The sequence below is a fragment of the Homalodisca vitripennis genome, chromosome X (assembly GCF_021130785.1).
Source record: "Homalodisca vitripennis isolate AUS2020 chromosome X, UT_GWSS_2.1, whole genome shotgun sequence".
NCBI lineage: Eukaryota > Metazoa > Arthropoda > Insecta > Hemiptera > Cicadellidae > Homalodisca > Homalodisca vitripennis.
Genome location: NC_060215.1, coordinates 156,024,459 through 156,047,649, shown reverse-complemented (window position 1 = coordinate 156,047,649; position 23,191 = coordinate 156,024,459). Strand labels below are relative to the sequence as shown.

The 23,191-nt window shown below is 34.5% G+C and overlaps 1 protein-coding gene across 2 annotated transcripts in view; it reads left to right on the top strand.

The window, feature by feature from the left end:
* Positions 1–20,982, top strand: part of LOC124370048 (beta-chimaerin) — a 45,635-nt gene extending 24,653 nt beyond the window's left edge. The window contains exons 7-10 of one of the 2 annotated variants that reach the window (XM_046828367.1): positions 5,286–5,423; positions 6,935–7,040; positions 12,192–12,378; positions 15,702–20,982. In XM_046828367.1, the coding sequence (XP_046684323.1) occupies positions 5,286–5,423; positions 6,935–7,040; positions 12,192–12,369 (422 nt within the window). In that variant the 3' untranslated portion in view covers positions 12,370–12,378; positions 15,702–20,982. Of the gene's footprint in view, positions 1–5,285; positions 5,424–6,934; positions 7,947–12,191; positions 12,379–15,701 lie in introns of those variants that run through there. The other variant, XR_006923142.1, reaches the window with a different exon arrangement.
* Positions 20,983–23,191: the final 2,209 nt, after the last annotated feature.

Below are 23,191 nucleotides of genomic sequence, written 5' to 3'. Positions count from 1 at the left end.
CAGTGATAAGACAAGTCATGTCGAAAACTAGAGCATCTCCATTAAAGAAGATCACAATACCACGCCTTGAACTCTGCGCAGCACATCTGCTGTCAAAATTAGCTACTTATTGCATCCAACAATTCAGCAATATTACTTTCAATCATGTCATGTTATGGAGTGACTCAACCGTAGCTCTACACTGGATAAAAACACCACCGTATCAGTTGAAAACATATGTAGCAAATAGAGTGGCAGAAATTCAGAACACATTTCCGTCACGGTTTTGGAATTATGTCACATCAAGCGACAATCCGAGTGACGTCGGATCACGTGGCCTATTAGCATCACAATTGAAAAACGATACACTATGGTTCGAAGGTCCCCAGTGGCTAAAACTGGACCGACAAACTTGGCCTCATTTCACCTTCTTTGAAGATAAAAGGGAAATCGAGAGAGAAACTAAAGAGACTCCTCTGAGCGTATTACAAAGCTCTATTGTTGAACATTGGGAAATATTCACCAAATTTTCCTCTTGGAATAAATTGATCAGAATTATGGCCTATATTTTAAGATTCATCAACAATTGTAAAAATGGATCTTCAACTGACAAATCAAAACTATTGTCTGTTATTGAATTGAAAACAGCTAAACAAAAAATCTTTAAGCTTGTACAGCAAACAGCTTTTTCTTCAGAATATTTGTTGTTAAAAAGGAATGAGCAGTGTAACAACGCAATCCGGAAATTGCAGCCTTTCATCGATGAGGCGGATGTTATTCGCGTAGGCGGCCGGCTAAAAAATAGCCATCTAAACTATGAGTCACGACACCCCCGTCCTACTACCAAAACAACACCCAGTAGTAAACTTGATTATCGATTACTACCACCGGATACACCTGCATTCCGGACCACAGCTGACTCAGGCTCTTCTCTCACAAGAGATATGGATCATCTCTGCTCGCAGTGCCATACGTTCACGTATTTTCAAATGTACTACGTGCTTTCGTCACAAGCCTAGAAATAGAACACCACTGATGGGTGACCTACCTGCCTCTCGGGTTACACCCTCAAGGCCATTTCAGTCTACAGGAGTAGACTACGCCGGACCCTTTTGTGCGCGAGTGCATCATCTTAAAGCTCTTAGACAAATAAAAGTCTATTTGTGTATTTTTATATGCATGGTAACCAAGGCTGTGCACATTGAGTTAGTGACAGATTTAACCACCGAAGGTTTTTTAGCAGCATTAACCCGTTTTGTATCACGACGCGGTTTGTGCTCAACAATCTATTCAGACTGCGGAACTAACTTCATTGGTGCAGAATCATCTTTGAAAAAAATATTAAGTGAAACCGTGAAAGCCTCAACGGCTATGGACAAAATTTCACATTTTGCGAGTTTAAAGGGCATAGACTTTCGTTTTAATCCTCCAGCTGCCCCTCATCAAGGCGGACTCTGGGAAAGTGCCGTAAAAAGTGCTAAACACCATCTCCGAAGAGTAATGGGAGAAACAATCTTTAACTCTTCCTGAATTCATGACGTTAACGGTTCAGGTTGAAGCCATGCTTAACTCAAGGCCGTTAACTCCACTCAGCGCTGATCCATCAGACCTATCAGCCTTGACTCCAGGTCATTTTTTGATTGGGACTCCGCTTGCCGCTCTACCGGAAGCTGACCACCACAACACTCCGACCAACAGACTACGCCATTGGCACTTGGTACAAGCCTTCCATCAGAGGATTTGGAAGCGATGGCATCTAGAATATCTTCATTCGCTGCAGCAGCGCTCCAAGTGGACATCACCACAGCCTAACATACAAGTGGGCGACCTAGTGCTCATCCAAGCTCCGTCACCACCTTTAACCTGGCCAATGGGACGTGTCATTAAAACGCATCCTGGTGCAGATGGAATAGTAAGAGTGATCACCTTAAAAACAATTAATGGTGTTCTCACTAGACCAGTTGTCAAGGTCTTTCCACTTCCTATGGAATGACAAATGTAAATAAACAGTTTTGTTTTCAAGAGTTTTGTTTGTAACTTTGTGTTAACTATGTTTTATATATTTGGTTTTATCAACTTTAGACTAAGTGTGTTATTACCATATGTATCTTATTCCATAGCCAAGATTTTATTTTTTTTCTTTTTCTCTTGAAACCTTATAATGTTTCAAGGAGGCGGGAAATGTTAGGTTTTCATATTTAGTCATATCAATTAATGAAATTTTATGCATTAATATAGTTTTTACTAATAATTAGAATTGTATGTTATTTAGAACTGCTCTTTGCCCACCATTGTCCGATACCATTTTTATTATAAGCCATCTATTTCCACTTATCTTTGTACACACACACACACCCACCTGCATTCCAAATCTATAGTGGTCCGATCGTCACGTGGTATGAGGTGACTTCTGTCGACCAATCAGGCGTCCAGGACGCGGACAAGAAAAGCTCCCCAAGGCATCTCTCCAGTTCTTCCAAAGACTCCGTTTCGCTAGGTTGTACGTCAACACCAGCTCTAACCAAGTTCGGGCCCGTGTCCCTTTGTCTTGTCTCTTGTGAACCGCAAGCCGTTTCTATGGCAGTTAACAGTCCCTTCGAGCCGGACATTATTTGGTTAACGAGCCAAAAGTAACTTTGTCGCAACGTTCGTGAGTGAATCGAAAACAGTGTCAAGTGAAGGTGGAATCTTCATGGTGGAATCTTCATCCCTCAGCAAGGACTCCACCAGCGCAACGTTCCTTGGAATCAACCCAGGTCGAACTACAATCAACCCAACTTCATGTGTGTCGAGGTATCAGACAATGGACGGTGCAAGGTAACAGTGTTTCATCATTCTTATTATGGTCCTTCGCAACTAAAGACAATCTTCTTTTCAACCAAGATTTAAAATCCTCAACTAATTCGGACATTTTTGGACAATTTAACAGAAGAAGAAAATCATTTTAACACTTGTATTTTGCTCTAATTGTGTGCCCTTTTTTCCTAATATTATGTTTTGTGATCTCATTCGTATTTTTATTTTTCCCAAACGACTAAGAGTTATTCTTTAGAAAATCAATGTATGGGCTCCACCTGCTCAGCTATCGAAGTATGAGTTTTTAAATATTAGACATTTTATTGGTCCTTCGAATAATTGCGGTCCGCCAAGCCGGATCTAACATATCTTTGGGTCCTTCTGACCGGATATTATACAAATATTCTAAATTAGTACACTTGTATAAAACTTTGGTCTTAATAGGATTACAAATTTTTACTGGTTATGAATGTTCAAAATTACAGTTTGGTTGAAAAGTGCCAAAAAACAATATCATTTTACGTTCTTATAGACATAGAAACTTAAATTTAATATTTGTAAACAGTTTGCTTTTTATACATAGAAATAACAAGCTAAATTTTAATTTAACTCCCATAATTTTTGCTGAATTAGTTAATTTGTGGTTAACGTTCCGTTATCTAAAACTTTTGATGCGAGAGTAGTATCCAGCGAACGGCCATACTTATTGCTATGACGTCTATAACTGGTACTGAAGATTTTTTGAGGTTTTGTTATAGTCTGATTTTATTGTAAATGATAGGCAGTTGTAAAAAGTTAAGTATAACCAATATTATAAGCAATTTATTATGATGTCTATTAAAGGTACTAATAGAAAGGAATCCATTTCAATGAGGTTTTAAACTTTGTGTTTACAAAAAAAAGAATGCTACAGATTTAATGATGTTGGTAGGGCCTACTTAGTTTTTTTAAAGAGTCTGAAGAGCTTGTAGCATTTTTGCTAACAGAATTTTCATCTCAGCTAAACCCTGTAATAAACCTATCACAGAATTGTGTGTCAATGTATGGATTGTGTTATTAATAGGAGTAATAACAATTCAAGTCTGAGCTATATAATTAATAAGACATTCACATCAAACAAACTGTCACATTACTTTTACTGCGTTGCCTGATGAGATAGAACGTGACTTATTGTTTAGTCTATAATAGTTCCAATAAATCACTCCTGTAACCTTCGTTAACCACTTAATGGTCTACTTATTTTGTTCAAATTGGTCGTATTTACTTTATGGACTTTTATAATTGAAATTGGTTTGCTATATTTTTGTTTTCGGTAATTTTAAATTGTGACCCTTTCCAACAACAACCAAACAAAACCAATTGTAGTAAATGTCCACTATATGAGAAGTTGGTAGTTTTAGCAAGTACAACTTTTGGTGTAAAAAATTACATAATAAATGTTTTAATGAAACGTTTGTAAAAATCTGTAAGTTAATACCAATGCGAGGAAATAATGGGTTTTTGTCAATAATATTTGAAGTTTATGTCAGTGTAGTACACTGGCACATGTTTGCAGTGATATTGTTCTTGAATTCTATGCCCGTTCACGCATCGTGAGTCTGCTGATTTTATGTGCTCGTCAGTAAAGAGATGATAGCTAATTTTTGTGTATGCCATACTTTGTGTAGATGTATAAGAATATATGTATATGTATAGGTATTTTTGGAAGTTGTTATTGCTGTGTATTATGCCCATGTAATATACTCGATGTTGAGTTGTGGAATTACTTTGTGGGGTAATTGCTCAGATGTGCAAAAACTCTTTATTAGTCAAAATCAATAATTAGAACAATAGGTCATTGCAACTCAAGGACAACATGTAAACCGTTATTTAAAAAATTTAACATCCTTACTTTACCATGTATATATATTTTTGAAATTCTTAAATTAGTACATAAAAATCATGATCAATTTGAAAAATACAAATTTAATCATAGATATCACACAAAAATTGTAATTTGTTTCAATATCCGGCACATAAACTAAACAAAATTGAAACTAGTTCTCTTTATCTAGGTTTGAAATTATATAATAATATTCCACAGTAATATAAAAAACTTCCCTTACCTACATTTACATTAAAGGAAGCACTTTGTCAAAAAACATATCATAGTGTAAATTGATTCTTTGAAGACAGTTTATAATAAAAACAAATAATAAAAATATATCTTTAAAAAAATTGTAAAATGGGTTTAAGCTTTGGATTTAATCAATGTTTTTTTATGTTTTATAACTTTTTTTATATCAATAAATATGTATCAACAGTAATGTTTTAGAATAAGTTTAGTTATGTAGTTTCAATCATTGACTTTGTACCAGTTTTTATTACATTGTGATATCAGAAAACATATTGTACAATAAATGTTTGTCTATTGCCTACATATTTTATTATGGTATGGTTTGAAATTAGTTTTCTAAACTTTTAAGTTAACAATAAATTTTAAGTGATTGAATCCTTGCCCTCCCTTGCAGATGGTGAGAATGCAGACATCAGTGCTGAAGTATATGACAACATCAATGTGATCGCGGGAATACTCAAACTTTACCTCCGATTACTGCCCCTGCCTCTCATCACGTACGAGGCACACCCCGCCATGATCAGGGCCACTCGTAAGTCAACACTTACAACTTACTGTATTATCCATATTTACAATTGACAGTGTCAGTCGTTTGTGACTCGAGTCTCACATCAGTAGCAGTGCTGTACAAACCTGACTGATTAGCAAGCTGAGTCTCACATCAGTAGCAGTGCTGTACAAACCTGACTGGTTAGCAAGCTGAGTCTCACATCAGTAGCAGTGCTGTACAAACCTGACTGGTTAGCAAGCTGAGTCTCACATCAGTAGCAGTGCTGTACAAACCTGACTGGTTAGCAAGCTGAGTCTCACATCAGTAGCAGTGCTGTACAAACCTGACTGGTTAGCAAGCTGAGTCTCACATCAGTAGCAGTGCTGTACAAACCTGACTGGTTAGCAAGCTGAGTCTCACATCAGTAGCAGTGCTGTACAAACCTGACTGATTAGCAAAGCCGACGGGATTTTGCCCAAATCTTGTGCTCCATGCCTTGTTCCAGTCAAATACATTTAGCTCACCTATTACTTAGCTGATTGGTTTGAAGTGGAGATTTTCTTGTACACAACTAAATTACCAATGTTTTGACTCAGTCAAACATACTTATTGACCAGTTAAGTATTTTGATAACCTCAGTTCAATTTGGCATTTTTGTTTTTCTAGGCAAAATCACTATGTTCTGTTGTAAAATGAACTCAGAGTTAAATATTTTTCAAATATTAAGTCTTGTTGACTTTACTTCATAAATTGAAAAATAAGGAGACAATTCTTTTATTTCAAAATAAATCGAATATAAAATTTTAACCTCGAAGGTTTGATTTTAAAAATACATGAAAGCCTTGTTAAATACAAATGGATAAATTTTTTTGGTTATTGAATATTGTTTGGAAAGTATAACTCTTTATATTAATCAATTGGTTAAAATTTCATGTAAAAAGGTTAGTTCACTACTAATGGGGCAGACGCATTCCTGTGCACCACTTGACCCCCATTTCTAGGTGCTGCCCTAGCCGGCCCCAAAGGGTTAAGTTGTATCATAGAGTAATGTACTTGGCTATATGTACTAGATTATAGCCTTGTATTCCTTAGATATAAATAATGTATAAGTATATTGTAATACAAAGTAATTTTACTACTAACTTGTAAAAATTTTTATATCAGGATTGAAAAATTAGCAAAATCTCATTGCCTATCTGTACAGTTATATTGCACAATACAACTACTACTACTTTTGTGTGTAATACACTACAGCTGTGATACACCTGCTACACACAAGTACTCTTGTTGATTTTCCATAGTTTTGAGCCAATATTCAAGTTGAACTACATTGATATAGTTATTGTGATTAAAATTTCAAGTCAAAGTAAACTGACATGGCTGTATGCTTGTGAAATCATAATTAAATACATTGCAGATTTTAATTGCTTTTATGACTGAGTTTCATACAGATTTTTATATAGCACAGTATTTCAGTTTGTACCACTAAGTCATTATCATTAGTTGGACAGTGAAGGTTCTTAACAAAACATAAGCCAACAACCTGTTTACAGAAAAATCGAGTCTCCTACAGCAGGTAGCAGGAGTGAAGGATGCCCTCACTTTACTACCTCCCGCACACTTCAACACCCTTAAATACCTTCTTGCGCACCTCACAAGGTAGGTAGGCAAAGCTATGTTCATGAAGTCAGAACCTGTTTACAGAAAAATCGAGTCTCCTACAGCAGGTAGCAGGAGTGAAGGATGCCCTCACTTTACTACCTCCCGCACACTTCAACACCCTTAAATACCTTCTTGCGCACCTCACAAGGTAGGTAGGCAAAGCTATGTTCATGAAGTCAGAACCTGTTTACAGAAAAATCGAGTCTCCTACAGCAGGTAGCAGGAGTGAAGGATGCCCTCACTTTACTACCTCCCGCACACTTCAACACCCTTAAATACCTTCTTGCGCACCTCACAAGGTAGGTAGGCAAAGCTATGTTCATGAAGTCAGAACCTGTTTACAGAAAAATCGAGTCTCCTACAGCAGGTAGCAGGAGTGAAGGATGCCCTCACTTTACTACCTCCCGCACACTTCAACACCCTTAAATACCTTCTTGCGCACCTCACAAGGTAGGTAGGCAAAGCTATGTTCATGAAGTCAGAACCTGTTTACAGAAAAATCGAGTCTCCTACAGCAGGTAGCAGGAGTGAAGGATGCCCTTACTTTACTACCTCCCGCACACTTCAACACCCTTAAATACCTTCTTGCGCACCTCACAAGGTAGGTAGGCAAAGCTATGTTCATGAAGTCAGAACCTGTTTACAGAAAAATCGAGTCTCCTACAGCAGGTAGCAGGAGTGAAGGATGCCCTCACTTTACTACCTCCCGCACACTTCAACACCCTTAAATACCTTCTTGCGCACCTCACAAGGTAGGTAGGCAAAGCTATGTTCATGAAGTCAGAACCTGTTTACAGAAAAATCGAGTCTCCTACAGCAGGTAGCAGGAGTGAAGGATGCCCTCACTTTACTACCTCCCGCACACTTCAACACCCTTAAATACCTTCTTGCGCACCTCACAAGGTAGGTAGGCAAAGCTATGTTCATGAATTCAGAACTGGTTTTCGATCTTTATATATGGAGATTGAATAATTCGCTGTTGACTGAATTTGAACATTTTATTTATAAGTGTTTTTTTTATTTTAAACCAATAAGATATTAAATCTGTATGTAATTGTAATAAATTAAAAATAAGTGAAGTAAAGTGCCCTATCTTTTTAGTCAACATTGGCTTGCTCTGCTCATTTCTTTGTTTAAAGTTAATGCTTTTTGGTGTCAGGTGTGTTTTATTCTGTTGAGTTCCTGTCACGCTGGGAAAATTAAAATCTCATTTTAAATTCCGTACACAATCTGGATCCAATAATAATAATTGAATGAAGGAGTGCATGTTATCATTATGTATGTCTGAATGTGACAGGAATTGTTTTCTTGTAAAACATATATCTAATATTTTATTTACATACATATATATTACAATGGTGCTTGCAGTACAATGTATATAGTCCTAATGCAATAAAGAATTATTATTGTTGTAACAATAAATAGAATGTTATGCATCAAAACAAGTATTATAGTTGGTTTAATGGGATTTCTTTTTTATTATGAGAAATGTTGGTGAATGGCGGAATTACATGAATTTAAGTTCTAAGGACCTAAATAACAATGAAATCTATACTTAAATGTAAAAATTAAAAGTGACAAAATATCGTGTTATTAGTTTTGTGTGAACGCTCTACCAACGGAGAAATAGTACATTTGGACTCCGGTGCCATCCTAGCTCTAGCACAAGTAGGCTATACAACCCAGGGAGGGTGAACTTGCCTGGTCACAGTCAAGCAATTCTTGCTCATTAGAGGAATTTCACATCCAGATTGAGAACTTCACACCCTCTCTGGCTTTCTGAACAGTTTATGTTCCTGTTTCAAAAACATTAATCCCCTACCTTGTGGTAGTAAAGCACTGCTTCGCCTCTTCAGACATAGATTGATAGACAGCAGATTTCAGCTGTCACTGTGTTACAGTGTACTCAGTTGAAGATCGAGAGCTTGCTCTCTCATCGAGTACCATCCCAGCCAGTTTTGAAAATCAAACTCTATTACCATCGTTCAGTGAAACAAGAAAACAGTAACACTACTACGTTTCGAGATCTGCAATCTGATCTCTTCTTCAGGTAAAGAACTAACCTAATACATAATTACAAACTAAGTTAAAATAAACAAATCTTACTAAAGCGTTGTGGCACGCCTAAGTCAGGAATCACAACCTACATGTTGTTGTCAACTTCACTAACACTAAAGACATGCACTTAATACAAAACTATACAAAACACTAATCATTAAAAGTAAACTACGGAATACAGGTCACAATGCGTCTTCAATCGTCTACTGACCACCTACGACTGACCAGAGGGACTAGCCAATGGCAATCGTGACGGCTGGCTAAATCCCTTATGTGCCGGGATTATCGGAGAAAATTAGTAGAGTAGGTAGAAAGTACAACATTAGAACCGCGTTTAAAACACACAACACTCTTAGACAAAGTCTCGTAAAAACAAAACCAAAAAATGGCACACAGGATTCCAAAAACTGTGTTTACAGTATAAAATGTAGCTGCAATAGGGAATACATAGGCGAGACAAAAAGACCACTAAACGTAAGGATAAAAGAACACAAAGAAAACACGAGAAAGGGTTTCACAGAAAAGTCAAAAATTGCACACCATTGTTGGTCCGAAGACCATCATATGAATTGGGATGAAGCCCACATAATACATCGGGAACCACATTTCTTCAAAAGGAAATTAATTGAGGCAACATACATTAAATTGGCAGACCAACCAATCAGTCAACCATCAGTCGAGATTAGGCCGCTTTGGTTGCCAATTCTAAAAAATGAACTAAAGAGAAAAACCAAAAGTATCAAACGGATCGGATATTTGTAATAAACCAATGCGGAGTCACAATATGGTTTTAAGAAGTTCATCTCGCATGAACCAATAATAACGAAAGGGCCCATTTCTGTTCCCCTTCCCTTGTATTTCCGCCATCTTGTTTTAGCCAGCCGTCACGATTGCCATTGGCTAGTCCCTCTGGTCAGTCGTAGGTGGTCAGTAGACGATTGAAGACGCATTGTGACCTGTATTCCGTAGTTTACTTTTAATGATTAGTGTTTTGTATAGTTTTGTATTAAGTGCATGTCTTTAGTGTTAGTGAAGTTGACAACAACATGTAGGTTGTGATTCCTGACTTAGGCGTGCCACAACGCTTTAGTAAGATTTGTTTATTTTAACTTAGTTTGTAATTATGTATTAGGTTAGTTCTTTACCTGAAGAAGAGATCAGATTGCAGATCTCGAAACGTAGTGTTACTGTTTTCTTGTTTCACTGAACGATGGCAAATGTCCGGAAAAATCCTGTTTCCTTCACAATCCTTCCATCGTCAAAAATAACCTTTAAACAAAGAAACTCTATTAAATAAATATATTTTGTGATTCTTTGTTTAACTCTACATCAGGCGCTAAACGGAGTTTTCCTCCGTGTATTTTTTATTATTAAAAATAGTATTACTTTTCTGTTGTTGGCAGTCGTTTCCCGCAGTGTACTTCACGAGCATCTTTCGGGGAAGTGAAACAATAGCCTCCCGCTTATCTTTGTCAAAATCTGTCAGTATGACGTCTACTTCCGTGCGAGACTGGACGATTCCTCCGTGAGCGCCCGATGTTGTGTTTGTAGTGCTTGGACGAAATCTCCGTGAGCGCCTTATTGTGTTTAGTTTTTCTTTTTAAGTTTTACAATATATTTTATTTGAATTTTGTGAAATGGAGAATGAAGACGAGAGACTTGTCATTACAGTACCCGTGTGCTAGGGAACATTTCAGTACTGTTTATAGAGTGAACATTGTCGTTATAATAATCAGAAGGAAAATGTTTTGAAACTTTGTGTAGTATTTAAAAAAAAATTTTAGTAAAGAATACATTTTTATTTCAGAGTAATAATTGACATTACATTTTATAATAACTCAAGAATTGAAGTAAGTTGTTTTTGTAAGAAGTTGAAAACTAGTTTAATTTCCATATATTATTACAGTAGGTTAAACATTTTTACAATTAATTGCATTATTCCTTAAAATAAATCATGTTGTTACTACAATAACATTTTTTAAGATTTTGAATTTCTTATTTGGAAAATTCATTACATAAGAGAGTAATTTTTATTTAACTTCTAAAAATGAATATATTACATTGTGATTAAATCCGTATGAATATTTAAACAAATAAAAACATTTTAAACGACTATGATATCCATTATTCGCTAACCTGGAGGAAACCTCCGTGAGCGCCTTATGGTGTTTCTAATTTTAAGCGCCTGATGGAGGGTTAAAGTTTAGTGTTGACGATGGATGATTTGAAAGAACTATATGATTTCAATTATTTGGCATTGTTATATGTTAAATTAATGGAATTTGCAAAACAAACAAACAAAAATTACAACACAAGCATTTTTGTGTCGTAATGTTTAAAAAACAATTTTAATAGAAACCTCGTCATGAATTATTGTATGCTTCCACTTCATGTCTTGATTTTTCAGACAAATAGTCTTGAGCAGTTTTAGACTCTTTATGTTTTGTATGTGTTCTTTTATTTTAATTTAAGTGAGAGTTATTCCTATTGCTAGTTAATTTTATACTGTGAACACTGTTGTTAGAGGATGAGAAATAGCAAGTATGACATCCAAGCATTCGTTTCCAAGTGTATGCATAACGTAAACTTGCTATGTATGTTCCAACACATTTGCCCTTTTGACAAGCAATCTTAATTTATTTTAGTCTTTAGAATCATCTGAAATCCAGCTCAATTTCTGGTAGTGTATGTACTACTTCTTCCATGATGCACTTTTTCATATGCCACATTGGCATTTAACTCAAGAAAATTTGTTACATATATGTAATGTTTTTTGTTGCTTTTTTTACTTTTGGTGGCAAAAGTTTTATTTAGAAACAGAATCCCATGTCTGGAAAAAGTGCCAAATATAAACTTTTTATAGAAATCAGTGACACTTGATTGGTGAAAATGTTATTTTATACTTCATGTTATTCATTAATTTTCAAACTTTAAGATAGTCTTTAAAAATTAAATTAAAGTATATCATATCACTTAATAAGTCAAATTAATGTAATCTTGTTGATTGTTTTGAGACTAAAACCCACATATAAAACTACAGATCAGAATTAAGAAATTACTTTAATTGTATAAAGTGAAAGTTTTTATCAGGGTGGTGGAGAATGAACCGTATAACAAAATGACATCCCAGAACCTGAGCACCGTGTTTGCCCCCACTCTGATGCCCCCGCCAGACCTCTCCAAGAGCCCCACCTCACTGCCCGACATGACCAACGAGATATGGGCCATACAACTGCTCATCGACCATCAGTCACTCATCTTCATGTGACAGTGACAGGTACACCCACTACTGCTGTTGTTACTTGGCTAGGAGATGAGCTAATTTACTGGAAAATGAGTTAATATGTACAAATCAAAACATTCCAGTAGTAAAAAATGTGAAATCATCCAGGATGCTATAAATTTGTAACATTTTTTAGTTTCCAAGAACCCTGGACACCAAATTAATACCTGAATCATTAACCCTTTGAGTGCTACGCGATGTGGCGGAGGTCTTGCAGCCAGTGCCAGTCATTTGTGACAGGCCATTCCCCTCACTGCCAAGCACTATTTCTATGTTACTGCAGTATTTTACTAAAAAATTAACACCTTCCTTAAATATTACCATAATGGGACACTTTTTGCTTTATTATTTAGGTCAAGATACGGGCTACAAATTGGTATATATACATTTTGACCATAAATAAAAAAATATATATTTATATATCTATAAGCAAAAATAACACATTTTTTTGTTTAAGATACAAAAAGTATTTATTTATTTTTGTTTTATGAGTTTTATGTGCCAATTTTATGTTCCCCATGTTAGTTGGAATACATGTACCAAGTTTCATAAAAATACATTTATATATAACTGAGTTTTGAATTTTTTTTATATATTGCTGCAAAATGCTGAAAACCTGCCCCAGCATGCACGCTTACTCTTGTTCATGTAAAATATATTTTACTAGTTTTAAGAAATTAAATCAAGGTAGATTATACAACTGTTATTTATTTATTATGAACAGACATAAATTAATTACTTTGGGCTTATTTCATTAGGCCTATTATACTAAATCCTTCAGATGAAATAACTGTGAGTGTTTTTATCATAAGAATAAATTAATGTATTTTAATGTATTTTCGCGGTCAGATTCCGTTATATGCCCCCAACGCTTAAACTTTTTTCAATGAACCTAGAACGTTATAAAACGATGTAGTTGAGTAACAGAACTAACATTCCATCAATCAACAAGCATTTCCAGGTATTGCGATCGGTATTGTTGTCGCTGTTATCTTATCTTTCTCGAGAATCCCGATTACGGCAGCCCGCGCGGCATCACATGATTATTTAAGTTTAGGTTAGTTTAGTTAAATTAGCGTTGGGGGCATAATGTTAGTTTTGTTACTCAACTACATCGTGTTATAACGTTCTAAGTTCATTGAAAAAAGTTTAAGCGTTGGGGGCATATAACAGAATCTGACATATTTTCGCTTAAGGGCGATCTGTTCCTTTTACTCATTTCGGCAAACTATACCTTATTCAATAATGAAATTGAACTAAAGTAATATAAGTAGGAAACTTTTAAAACATTAATCAAAATGTCAACACAGCCACAATAGACAGCTAGCAAATTAAAACAACTGAACGTAAACAAAACGACTGCAGCGTGACAACAGGCGGTTCGCGCCACAGGCTTCTAGATATCAGCTACATAAAAATATTGTATACTATATATACAAACTATCACTACTTGAATTATGTCGTACATTTCTTGGGCTTTAATTTGATACGTTTTACGATATTATACGTCAATATTTAGCAACAGGATGACCAATAATGGAAAGGCCGATCTAGTCGGCCCTTGGCAATTTTCGTCAATACCATTCGGGCCGATTACATCGGCCCTTGGCACTATGCGGAAACGTTGCTAGGCCGATTAAATCGGCCCTTGGCACTCAAAGGGTTAACCCTCTCCCGGTTTGTGGAACTGCTGAAATCATAGACTGGTAGGCCTCATGGTGTGCTTCCGGGGTGCTCAAAAGGCCCTTGAGGCTTAAGTGCATGGCAATAGGCCGCCCCATAGAAGAAAAAGAAGAACCCTCTCCCGTACGCATTAATTAGTACCGATGCGCCTGTAGCCAGCACCTACCTATTTATCCAGCTGATCATGCAAAAGACATAGGGGTTAAATTTTTACTTCATACAAAAGTTATCTCTTAAACCTTTGCGCTTTAATTTAAAATTTATTTTTAAGGAATCTTTTTTTATACAAAGATAAACATACATTTGGGAAATTTAACTTTTTGGGATATTGGGGTGGATTCATAGATCCTCACACGTCAACCTGAGCTTATTGTGTGAAATTTAACTTTAATACGTATTATTAAGAAGTATATTTAAATAAAATGTTATAAAGTTGGCATTTACAGTTATGTTATACTCAGACATGAACTATTTTAAATTTTTCTCAGTCATTAAATTTTTTACGGAATAAAACTTTAAAATACACACTTATGTGTAGTCAATAATAGTTAGCACATGTCTTCTAGTAAAATGTCCTAGGTTTCTATCCCTTCAGTGTATAGGCCCACCACGTGTCATTCGTCTTATTTACACAGTCAATGTTTAGAAAAAGAATTATAGATTATAGACTAATTCAAAATTTACTGCCTTACCTAAAATTAATTTAAAACAAAGCTGCTCGATAGGTTTTAGCACTCACCATTCATTATAAAACAAAGAGAATATTAGAAAATAACTGCTATGTTTAGTGGTCAGTGGTGCTTGGCCTTACAAGCTATAGACGTACTATATCTAAGTCAGTACAGCTGGACATACAAGCTCCAAGGGCAAATCATAAATACTGCCTTCGAGTGTATAGGGTTAAGCTAAAGTTATGTTTTTAGCACCGTTTTAGAGCTTAAATATTATGTCTTCAAAACTAACACTGACTAAAGTACCACAATGCCTTTAAAGGTATTTATTAAGGTGATAAATAAAATATTTTTTGTTTATTCACCTTTATTTGTTAAGTAACTGTTATATTTTTAATATTAAAGTTGCAAAAATACAAAGAAAATAATTTTTAGACAGCATACGTATAACATTGTCTTATGTCAAAACTGTGTCTAATTCACTACTTTGCTGCAACTAGTGTTACGACTTGAACTCGCCATGTTCACGATGATTATGTAAACAATTAAGAGAAAAATAAATAAAGAACAGGAATGTTCTGCAACTACCAATTAGTCGAAATAGTTCCCAGTATTACATCTAGAGTGCAGCACTTGTCAAGGAACTAATATATTGCTTAGTTATGAATATAGCTGATTCAGACCACTTATACAGGAGGTAGCATTTGGCCAGCGAGTCGGTTCGGACCTCTTACGGGAAAGGGTTAAGATGCTTTAATTATTTCAGTTTCACACAGATACAGTGACTAAATGATACAGTGAGAAGCTTCTGTACTATATGATGATATACCAAAGGAAATCTGTTTCAGATTTTCAAAAAGAAATCATTCTTGTAACTCGCACCTCAGCACCACCGACTTCGACGATTGTAAGTGAAGTGGGGAAAGAAGCTTTTAAAAATATCATTACAATATTTTGTTGCAGAATCTGGTCCAACTTCTTGTGGAGTAAAACAGTTTATGAAGATTGAAGTGAACGGGCAGAGACAGTGGATATCACCTGCACCAGTTGTGGTCCACGACAGCAATGCATTTTAAGGAAGGATTGACACTGATGCACTAGATTTTAAAATGAGATCTGCAACATGGGCTAGGCCCAAAATCTATTTTCTTTTTAAACATAATATCATTTCTTAATGTATCTAATGCATTGATAGTTTTTTTCTTAAACAAAGTAATACTTTTGATTCTTAATATAATATTTGTTTCCCAATGTATAAAGTGTAAGATATAAATTATATATGTTAATAGAGCAATTTCAAATTGGATAATTAATATTTTAACTATATTTTAGTTTTAATCCAATCCATGTTATGTAGCTAATTAAAATTCACCTCTAGAGCCCCATACTGCAAATAATAAATAACATAATAGACTAATTGTACCTTATCACACAGTCTATGGTGAAGATTCAATTTCATTTTTCCATGTTAATTTTGAGTTCAGCTCCAGTTCACCTTCTTCTTAGTCTAGCGTCAGAATCTGACGCTGTCACAGACTTGACTCCTGGTATCTGGAGTCGTGATTGTCTGAAGAGATCCAGAAAAATCGATGACGATCGTTCATTTTGCAATATAAATACACCATCATCAGAGTTCACATTATATAAACTCATTGGCATTCGCTTTGGTAAAGTAGGCCAATCGACTTGTGCCCATTCATTTCTGTTTTAAATATTGACTATATGTTGTGGTTTTGATTTATCGTTTAACAACTTTGTCGATATTACTACGATAGTACTAAAAACTCCCAAAGTTGATATATTATTACCAAAACACACAATCGGATCTTCCGTGTAGACTGTATGATATGTTTTAGTCAATATTTTTATTGTATCTTATTCTTATCCATAAATTTCGCATGGAGGAGCCAATTAGTGGTAATTTCTGAATATTGTTCAACCCTCTAAAAATTGTGGAACAACCTCTATAGAGACAATAGATCAACAACTCTCTTAAAGTAGAAAATAGATCAACGAATGAGATTGTGTTTGAATCTTCAGAATTCAAATATGTGTATGTGAGGTTTGTCCGAAAAGTAGCCAACCTGCCTTTGTTGGCCGAGTGTTATGCCTCTATTTCCGTATGAATGTTGAATTTAGCTCCAGTTCACCTACCTTCCTCTTTGTAGAGGATATCACTCTGTTTCATATGTATAGCATTTCTCTGTGACTAAATGTTGTGAGCAAAGAGTTTGCATTAAATTTTGCTAGAAACTCAGCAAACAGCTTTGACATATGTAAGTCATAACAAAGTTCAACATATTTTCTAGTGTAAGAATGATGTTATATGGCCCATCTGTAATCAGCACAAGCCTGAAGCAAGTTCTAATTTCAGTTCTGTTGAAATAACACACGTGAGAACTCTGCTGAAGGGGAAAGTATATTTTGAATATCCCACGGTCAAGTGTAACTGTAAGTCACCATTAGCATTAGTGTATGTACATAGTTTTGCATTTTAATGCCCAGCATTTTAACTGCATTGATATTAGTAAAGTATACGGTTTTGTCATGTGTGTGAAAGCATCCAAAGTTTTCCAGGTGCTTTGCTGGAAAATGTAGTTCATATTTCTCCTGTTGGGCAAGCACCACACAACCCACTTTGAGATAAGCGCAGTCAGTGGTATTGCCTAGAATGGGGTTCAGTCTAATTTTACTCCTTTTATTAAAGCATTTGTTATTTGCGTCTCTTTTTTCACAATGGATTTGAGTGAACAGCTCTGATGTGAAACTTTGCTGCCTACTTTGAAAAACATCAAGGAATCTTTTGTGAACAACATATGGCAATAGTATTACTGAGGAAAAAGTCTTACAGTTTTCTTGCGTCAAAAAAATGAAATGTCTATTGAAGATAAATATATAAGGTTACCATAATGTTGACACTGCCTCAGATCACGTCCCAGATGGTCCAACTTTTCCGATGTCAGATCACTTATGGTGAAAAAAGAAAAACATCCCTCAACATAGTACCAAAATTCAAGCTCAGATGACGTGACGTAAATGTTGATTTTTAACTTTTTATATTTATAATATGTATAGCCTATAACAAATAGTAGATGGAGACAGAGTGGTTGCCTTCTTGCTAACATTGCTTCCTTTCGGGATGCAGAAAACAAAAACCGACATAATGACACGTGATTTTCACAGTAACTCAAATAAAGTCGGTTCTTTCTAATAATGTAGTTTTAGTGGGTCCTTGGTAACAAAATAGTGGCCTCCGGATAATAAAAAAGTACCAAATCTGTTTTTCAATATCCTGTCCACACGTTCGCTTTATTCGTAAAGGGGCCAATGTATATGGGAAAAAGAAACACTCTTTTCAAGGGTCTTCTAGAAAACAAGAAAAATGAGTTTCATATTAAACTGTCCGGTTCTCAAATGCCCTTTACTTTTTATTGGATTTTCTTACAAATATTTAATAGCTTTTATAATGTAAAATAAATTTGTACAATTATGCTGAAAATATTTTGATGTATCACATGTTTACTAATGGTGTAAATTTTATTTCATGTAAACTTATGTAAGGAATAAACCTGTAACTGTGACTCTGACTGAAGATTGCATAAGTAAATAAGCTGTGTGGAATGTGTGTTGTATAGACTTTTGGATACTTCATCTCGTTACTATAGCTTATGTGTCTTAGTGTAAGTATAGAAATATTTTGCATTACCTATATTTTATATCCTTTGAACAAATAGTTTTGTACATAATCGTTGTATGTATATATTGCACATGATTTTAAATAGGTCTTTGAATGTTTTTATTATTTTTACTATTACAGTTCTCCACTATGTGTCTGGAGTAAAATATCTACTTAGATTGGAATATAGATCTGTGTATAAAAAATCATTAAGCTTAGTTAAGGAAAAAAATGCATGCAGTGATAATTTCAGTTATCTTTTAACAAACGAGAACAGAAAATGTGCTTGATAAAAACTGCAATTTTTAAAGTTTACTTTAAAACTAAACAAAACAAATTTAAAAACAATAACACTGTTTATTGAGCTAGTGAATATCCACTTTATAAAGTTTATAAAAGTGCATGATGTTTTTTTAAATTAATCAAACACTTTTCTTAGTATTTATTTTCAATTATATTTATCATATAGTATTCTATATTACTGTTAATGTATATATAATATAAATATTATTGATCTGTCTGTTATTTTGTTGATCTGATGTCTTGTGTTTTGATTTGACTACTAAAGGTTTGCCTTAGTCTATCTCAGTTCTCTTTTTTAATATGTTTGTAATTTTTTAAAGTAAGACAAGTAGTGTGAATAGTTCATTTTATTACAAAATGAACTATTACAAGGTAAATAACTTGCTTTTTTATTCTGTAATAAATGAAAGAAACAAATATATTACTGGTATGATATATTCATGTATATATATTTAAAAAATATAATTTTCAATATATTACTTGTATTTGTATATTTCTGTTAACTACCTGTATTAAGAAGTAAAACAAGAAAAAGAATTAGCTTGATATCTTAAAAAATAGCTGAGTTATAAATTCTTTTACAAAATCCTTACATTTATTCTACATGTAAGGATGTACATGTACAGAAAGGATGTAAGGATTTCTGGTACATCACTCGATATAATGTCCGGGGTTAAAAGGGTTAATCTTGAAAATTGAAGGATAGTTGGTAACAATAGTATTAACGAAAATGATCAATACTATATTACACTATGAAAAATTTGAAGAGTTAATGAAAATATTATTAATACGAGTAATAACAAACAGAAAATTTGTTTGAAGTTTATTTTTGACGATGGAAGGATTGTGAAGGAAACAGGATTTTTTCCGGACATTTGCCATCGTTCAGTGAAACAAAAAATCAGTAACACCTGTAACTGAGGAATTTTTGTTTCCTTCACAAACGGAAATTTTTTCAATCTGTCACCTTTTTTATAGCTGCACTTTGTATATTAATATTTTTATTTAGCCATTTAATTATATTTTAGGTTGATTTACCAGCACACAGTGGACGTTCTGTTAAACGTTAGTTTAGGTGTTCCTTATCTCATATTAAAGGAACCCAATTATATAGTTTGTATGATTTTCTTAAAAACAATGTTATGTAAGGTAAACTGGATTTATATAGACATATACAATATTTTAAATTATGATTTATTATGATATATTCTACAATACTGTGAAATTGAATGTAATGTTTATTGGGTCAACTTCTGTGATAATTATTTATTTTTAGAATAGAGCGAAGTATGGGATTTTACAGTATGAATTTCAAGCAAAGTACATATAGTAAAGTACAGTTATGGATTACTTGAATCTTTGTTAACTATTCCTGTACATGTATTATTTTAATTTTCTTACGGAAATGTACAAGTGTCTTTAAAAGAATTAATACTTTCTTTCTTCCAGTACTCACTGTGAAGTAACTCGGAGATCATGTGTTGATTGTTTGGTGGATGATTGTCTGGGAATGGAATTGAGACAACCGACTCTGATAAAAACAAGTCTTAAAAAATAAAAATTACAAGTGACCACTCACTAACGGGCCGTGAGCCAATGCCGTGTCAAGCTTTTGCGTTATATAACTCTGAACACTACATTTCTTTAATAACTTAATTAGCGTGATACAACGAAATACAGTTATTCTCCCAATTTTGTTGTATTAGCGGTGTTTTTAAAATTTTGTATCAGTTTAGTACTGAATTAATTAATTGTGAAAAACTCTATAAATAAAGTAATAAAATGAGAAAAAGTGAAGGAATAAGTAGACCCGAGACATAGAAATACTGTTTATTTAACTGTTTTTATTTTCACTTCCGATTCTGCCTTCCATTAAAATGCTTTGAATATTTTTTGCTACCAGACAAATTTATTCTTCACTTGTGACACGTTTTGTAAGAATTCAGTCGGAGAGCCAAATCAAACAGATTTCTCTGAATTATCTCAAATTAAGCTTTAAAATATGAACAATAATTTGGAAATGAATTATATTATTTTCCTTTTTTAATTTGAAGTTTTCTCAGTTAACACGTGGGTGAGGGACAAGAACAGTCCCCTTATGCCATTTCCAAACCCAGCCAAGGCTGCAGAAACTGTTGTTAGTCTGTGATGTTATGTCTGAAAGAATATTTTGTATGACATTTATATGCTTAGATATGCTTAGAAATAAATAGTATGTGGTTTATTTTTTAAATAATGCAAATAAATGATTAATTACTTTGTAAAGGTGCTATGTTTTTAAATCACCCATCCGTTTAGACTTTAGAGGTGAATTTAAATGTTAACCAAGACTAACGTACGAGCCATATTCAGAAAGTAAGTTACTGAATGTTTGTTACACCCAAATAACAGTACAAAACTCTTACGTTTTGCGTATAAAAAACATATTTTAAAAGTCCATATAATCGGACACTGGGACTTATGCAGATATTTTTGACATTCGTTTATACAGATGTTGGGATAAAAAGCGTTAGAACCTACAGAGAATACCAACCATCACAACACAGAGCCCTGACTTTGCTATCAGCAGTTATTTGGCTCTTTCGCTCATACTGTTTAGTTTAGCAAAATAGATGTGAATGGTGCAGTAGTTTCAAAATATTTATAGCTGGGAACATGCAGTTCTAATGGTAATTTTTTTTTATCAAATTTTGTTCTCTTCCGTTATTTCTCTTCTATTAAAATAAAAAAATTTAAGAACCAATAAATTGCAAGAAAATTTAGTTTAAGATACTTTAAATCAGAATAAAAAAATCTTTACTTCCTTGTAATCACACATTACAAAGCTAGGATGGGCTGAGCAGGTGTCGCTGATGTGTAACAGGGTTTTTGCTTGTATACGAGTACATGGTCTCAAGTGGTTTGGTTGTTCAATACTATTAGATGTCAGTGTTCCTGGTGAAGACTCTAGTTTTGCCTCACTTCAATTACTGTAACGTGGTGATCAATGTCATGACTGTTGAGCTTTCTAATAAAATTTAGTGTGCACAGAATTATTGTATTCGGTTCATTTTCAGCTTGTGATGATCATTTATCTCCTTATTTTAAGCAATTATCCCTATTTAAATCAAAAGAACTTGGAGATCTTCATTTAATTAGTCTGTAGCCCGTAACAATCCATAATGCTTGTCCAAGTTATTTGGCCAAAAATCTTTATGTGTCTGATATTAGTGCTCGTAAAACTCGTAGGAGTGCATCTTTATTAACCAAAGACTTTTTTCTTCGGTTTTTTTTTATTATTACTGTGGTATTTCAACAATTCCAATTCATCGGACAGCCTTATATAATCAATCTTTCACTGTTTCCGCATGTTGATTGTGGAACACTCTCTCAGATAATATCAGAATTATTGACAAGCGCGATCGCTTTGGGGCTGAAGTTAGGACCTTTCTGAAATCAGAAATTCTTTATTCATAATCATCAAGATTAGAATACATGTCAAGTTTAAAGACAAAAAATATCTTCTTCCTCATGAGTTGGGTCTTCATGCATTGTCCCTCCAATTGAAGAACTCTTCCATGCTGTAGAAGGGTCTTTCCTGGAGCCAGGTCCGGAGTTCCTTCTTCAGGTTCTGTGGGCTGTTGGTCTTCAAGTCTTCAGGCAGTGTGTTATATATCTTGATTCCAGCATAAGATGGTTTTTTTGCATAGGTGGCTGTTCTGTGTGCCGGAAGGTGGAAGTTGCCTGCATGTCTTGTGTTGTGTCCATGCAGATCTCTATGCCTTGTTAGGTCTCTAGTAACACAAAAGAGAACAGTTTCCAATATGTAAATGGAAATAACTGTAAGAATCTTCAAATCCTTGAATGTATTTCTACAACTTTCTCTTGGGCCTTGACCAGTCATTATTCTGAGAGCCCTCTTTTGCAATTTCAGTAGGCGCTGCAGGTTGGCATTTGAAGTTCCCCCCCAAACAACTATTCCATATTGTAAGTGGCTTTGGAAAAGGGCATGGTATGCTATTTTTGAAGCTTCTGGTGAACTGACTGCTGAGGTTCTTTTTATGGCAAATATGGCAGAGCTTAGTTTTTTGCACAGATTGTCTACATGATTTTTCCATGATAAATCACTATCAAGTGTTACACCTAGGTGTTTCAGCATGTTTACATTCTGAAGATCAGGGAGTGCTGTTGAGTCCTTTCTATTTCTTCCAAAATACATCTGTTTAGTTTTATTTTGATTAAAAACAAGGTCATTACTCATGCAGTATAGTTGTGCCATCTTGACAGATATGTAAGTGTCAATTTCCAAATGTTCGTTATTATTACTGGCTAATAAGAGCACAGTGTCATCAGCATACATAATTGTTTCACTGTATGGTGTCATGTACTTTGGTAGGTCATTTGTAAATAAAATAAATAGTACTGGCCCTAAGACTGATCCTTGTGGTTCGCCTCTTCTTGTTGGTATTAGATCTGATCGCACAGTACTTGTTTG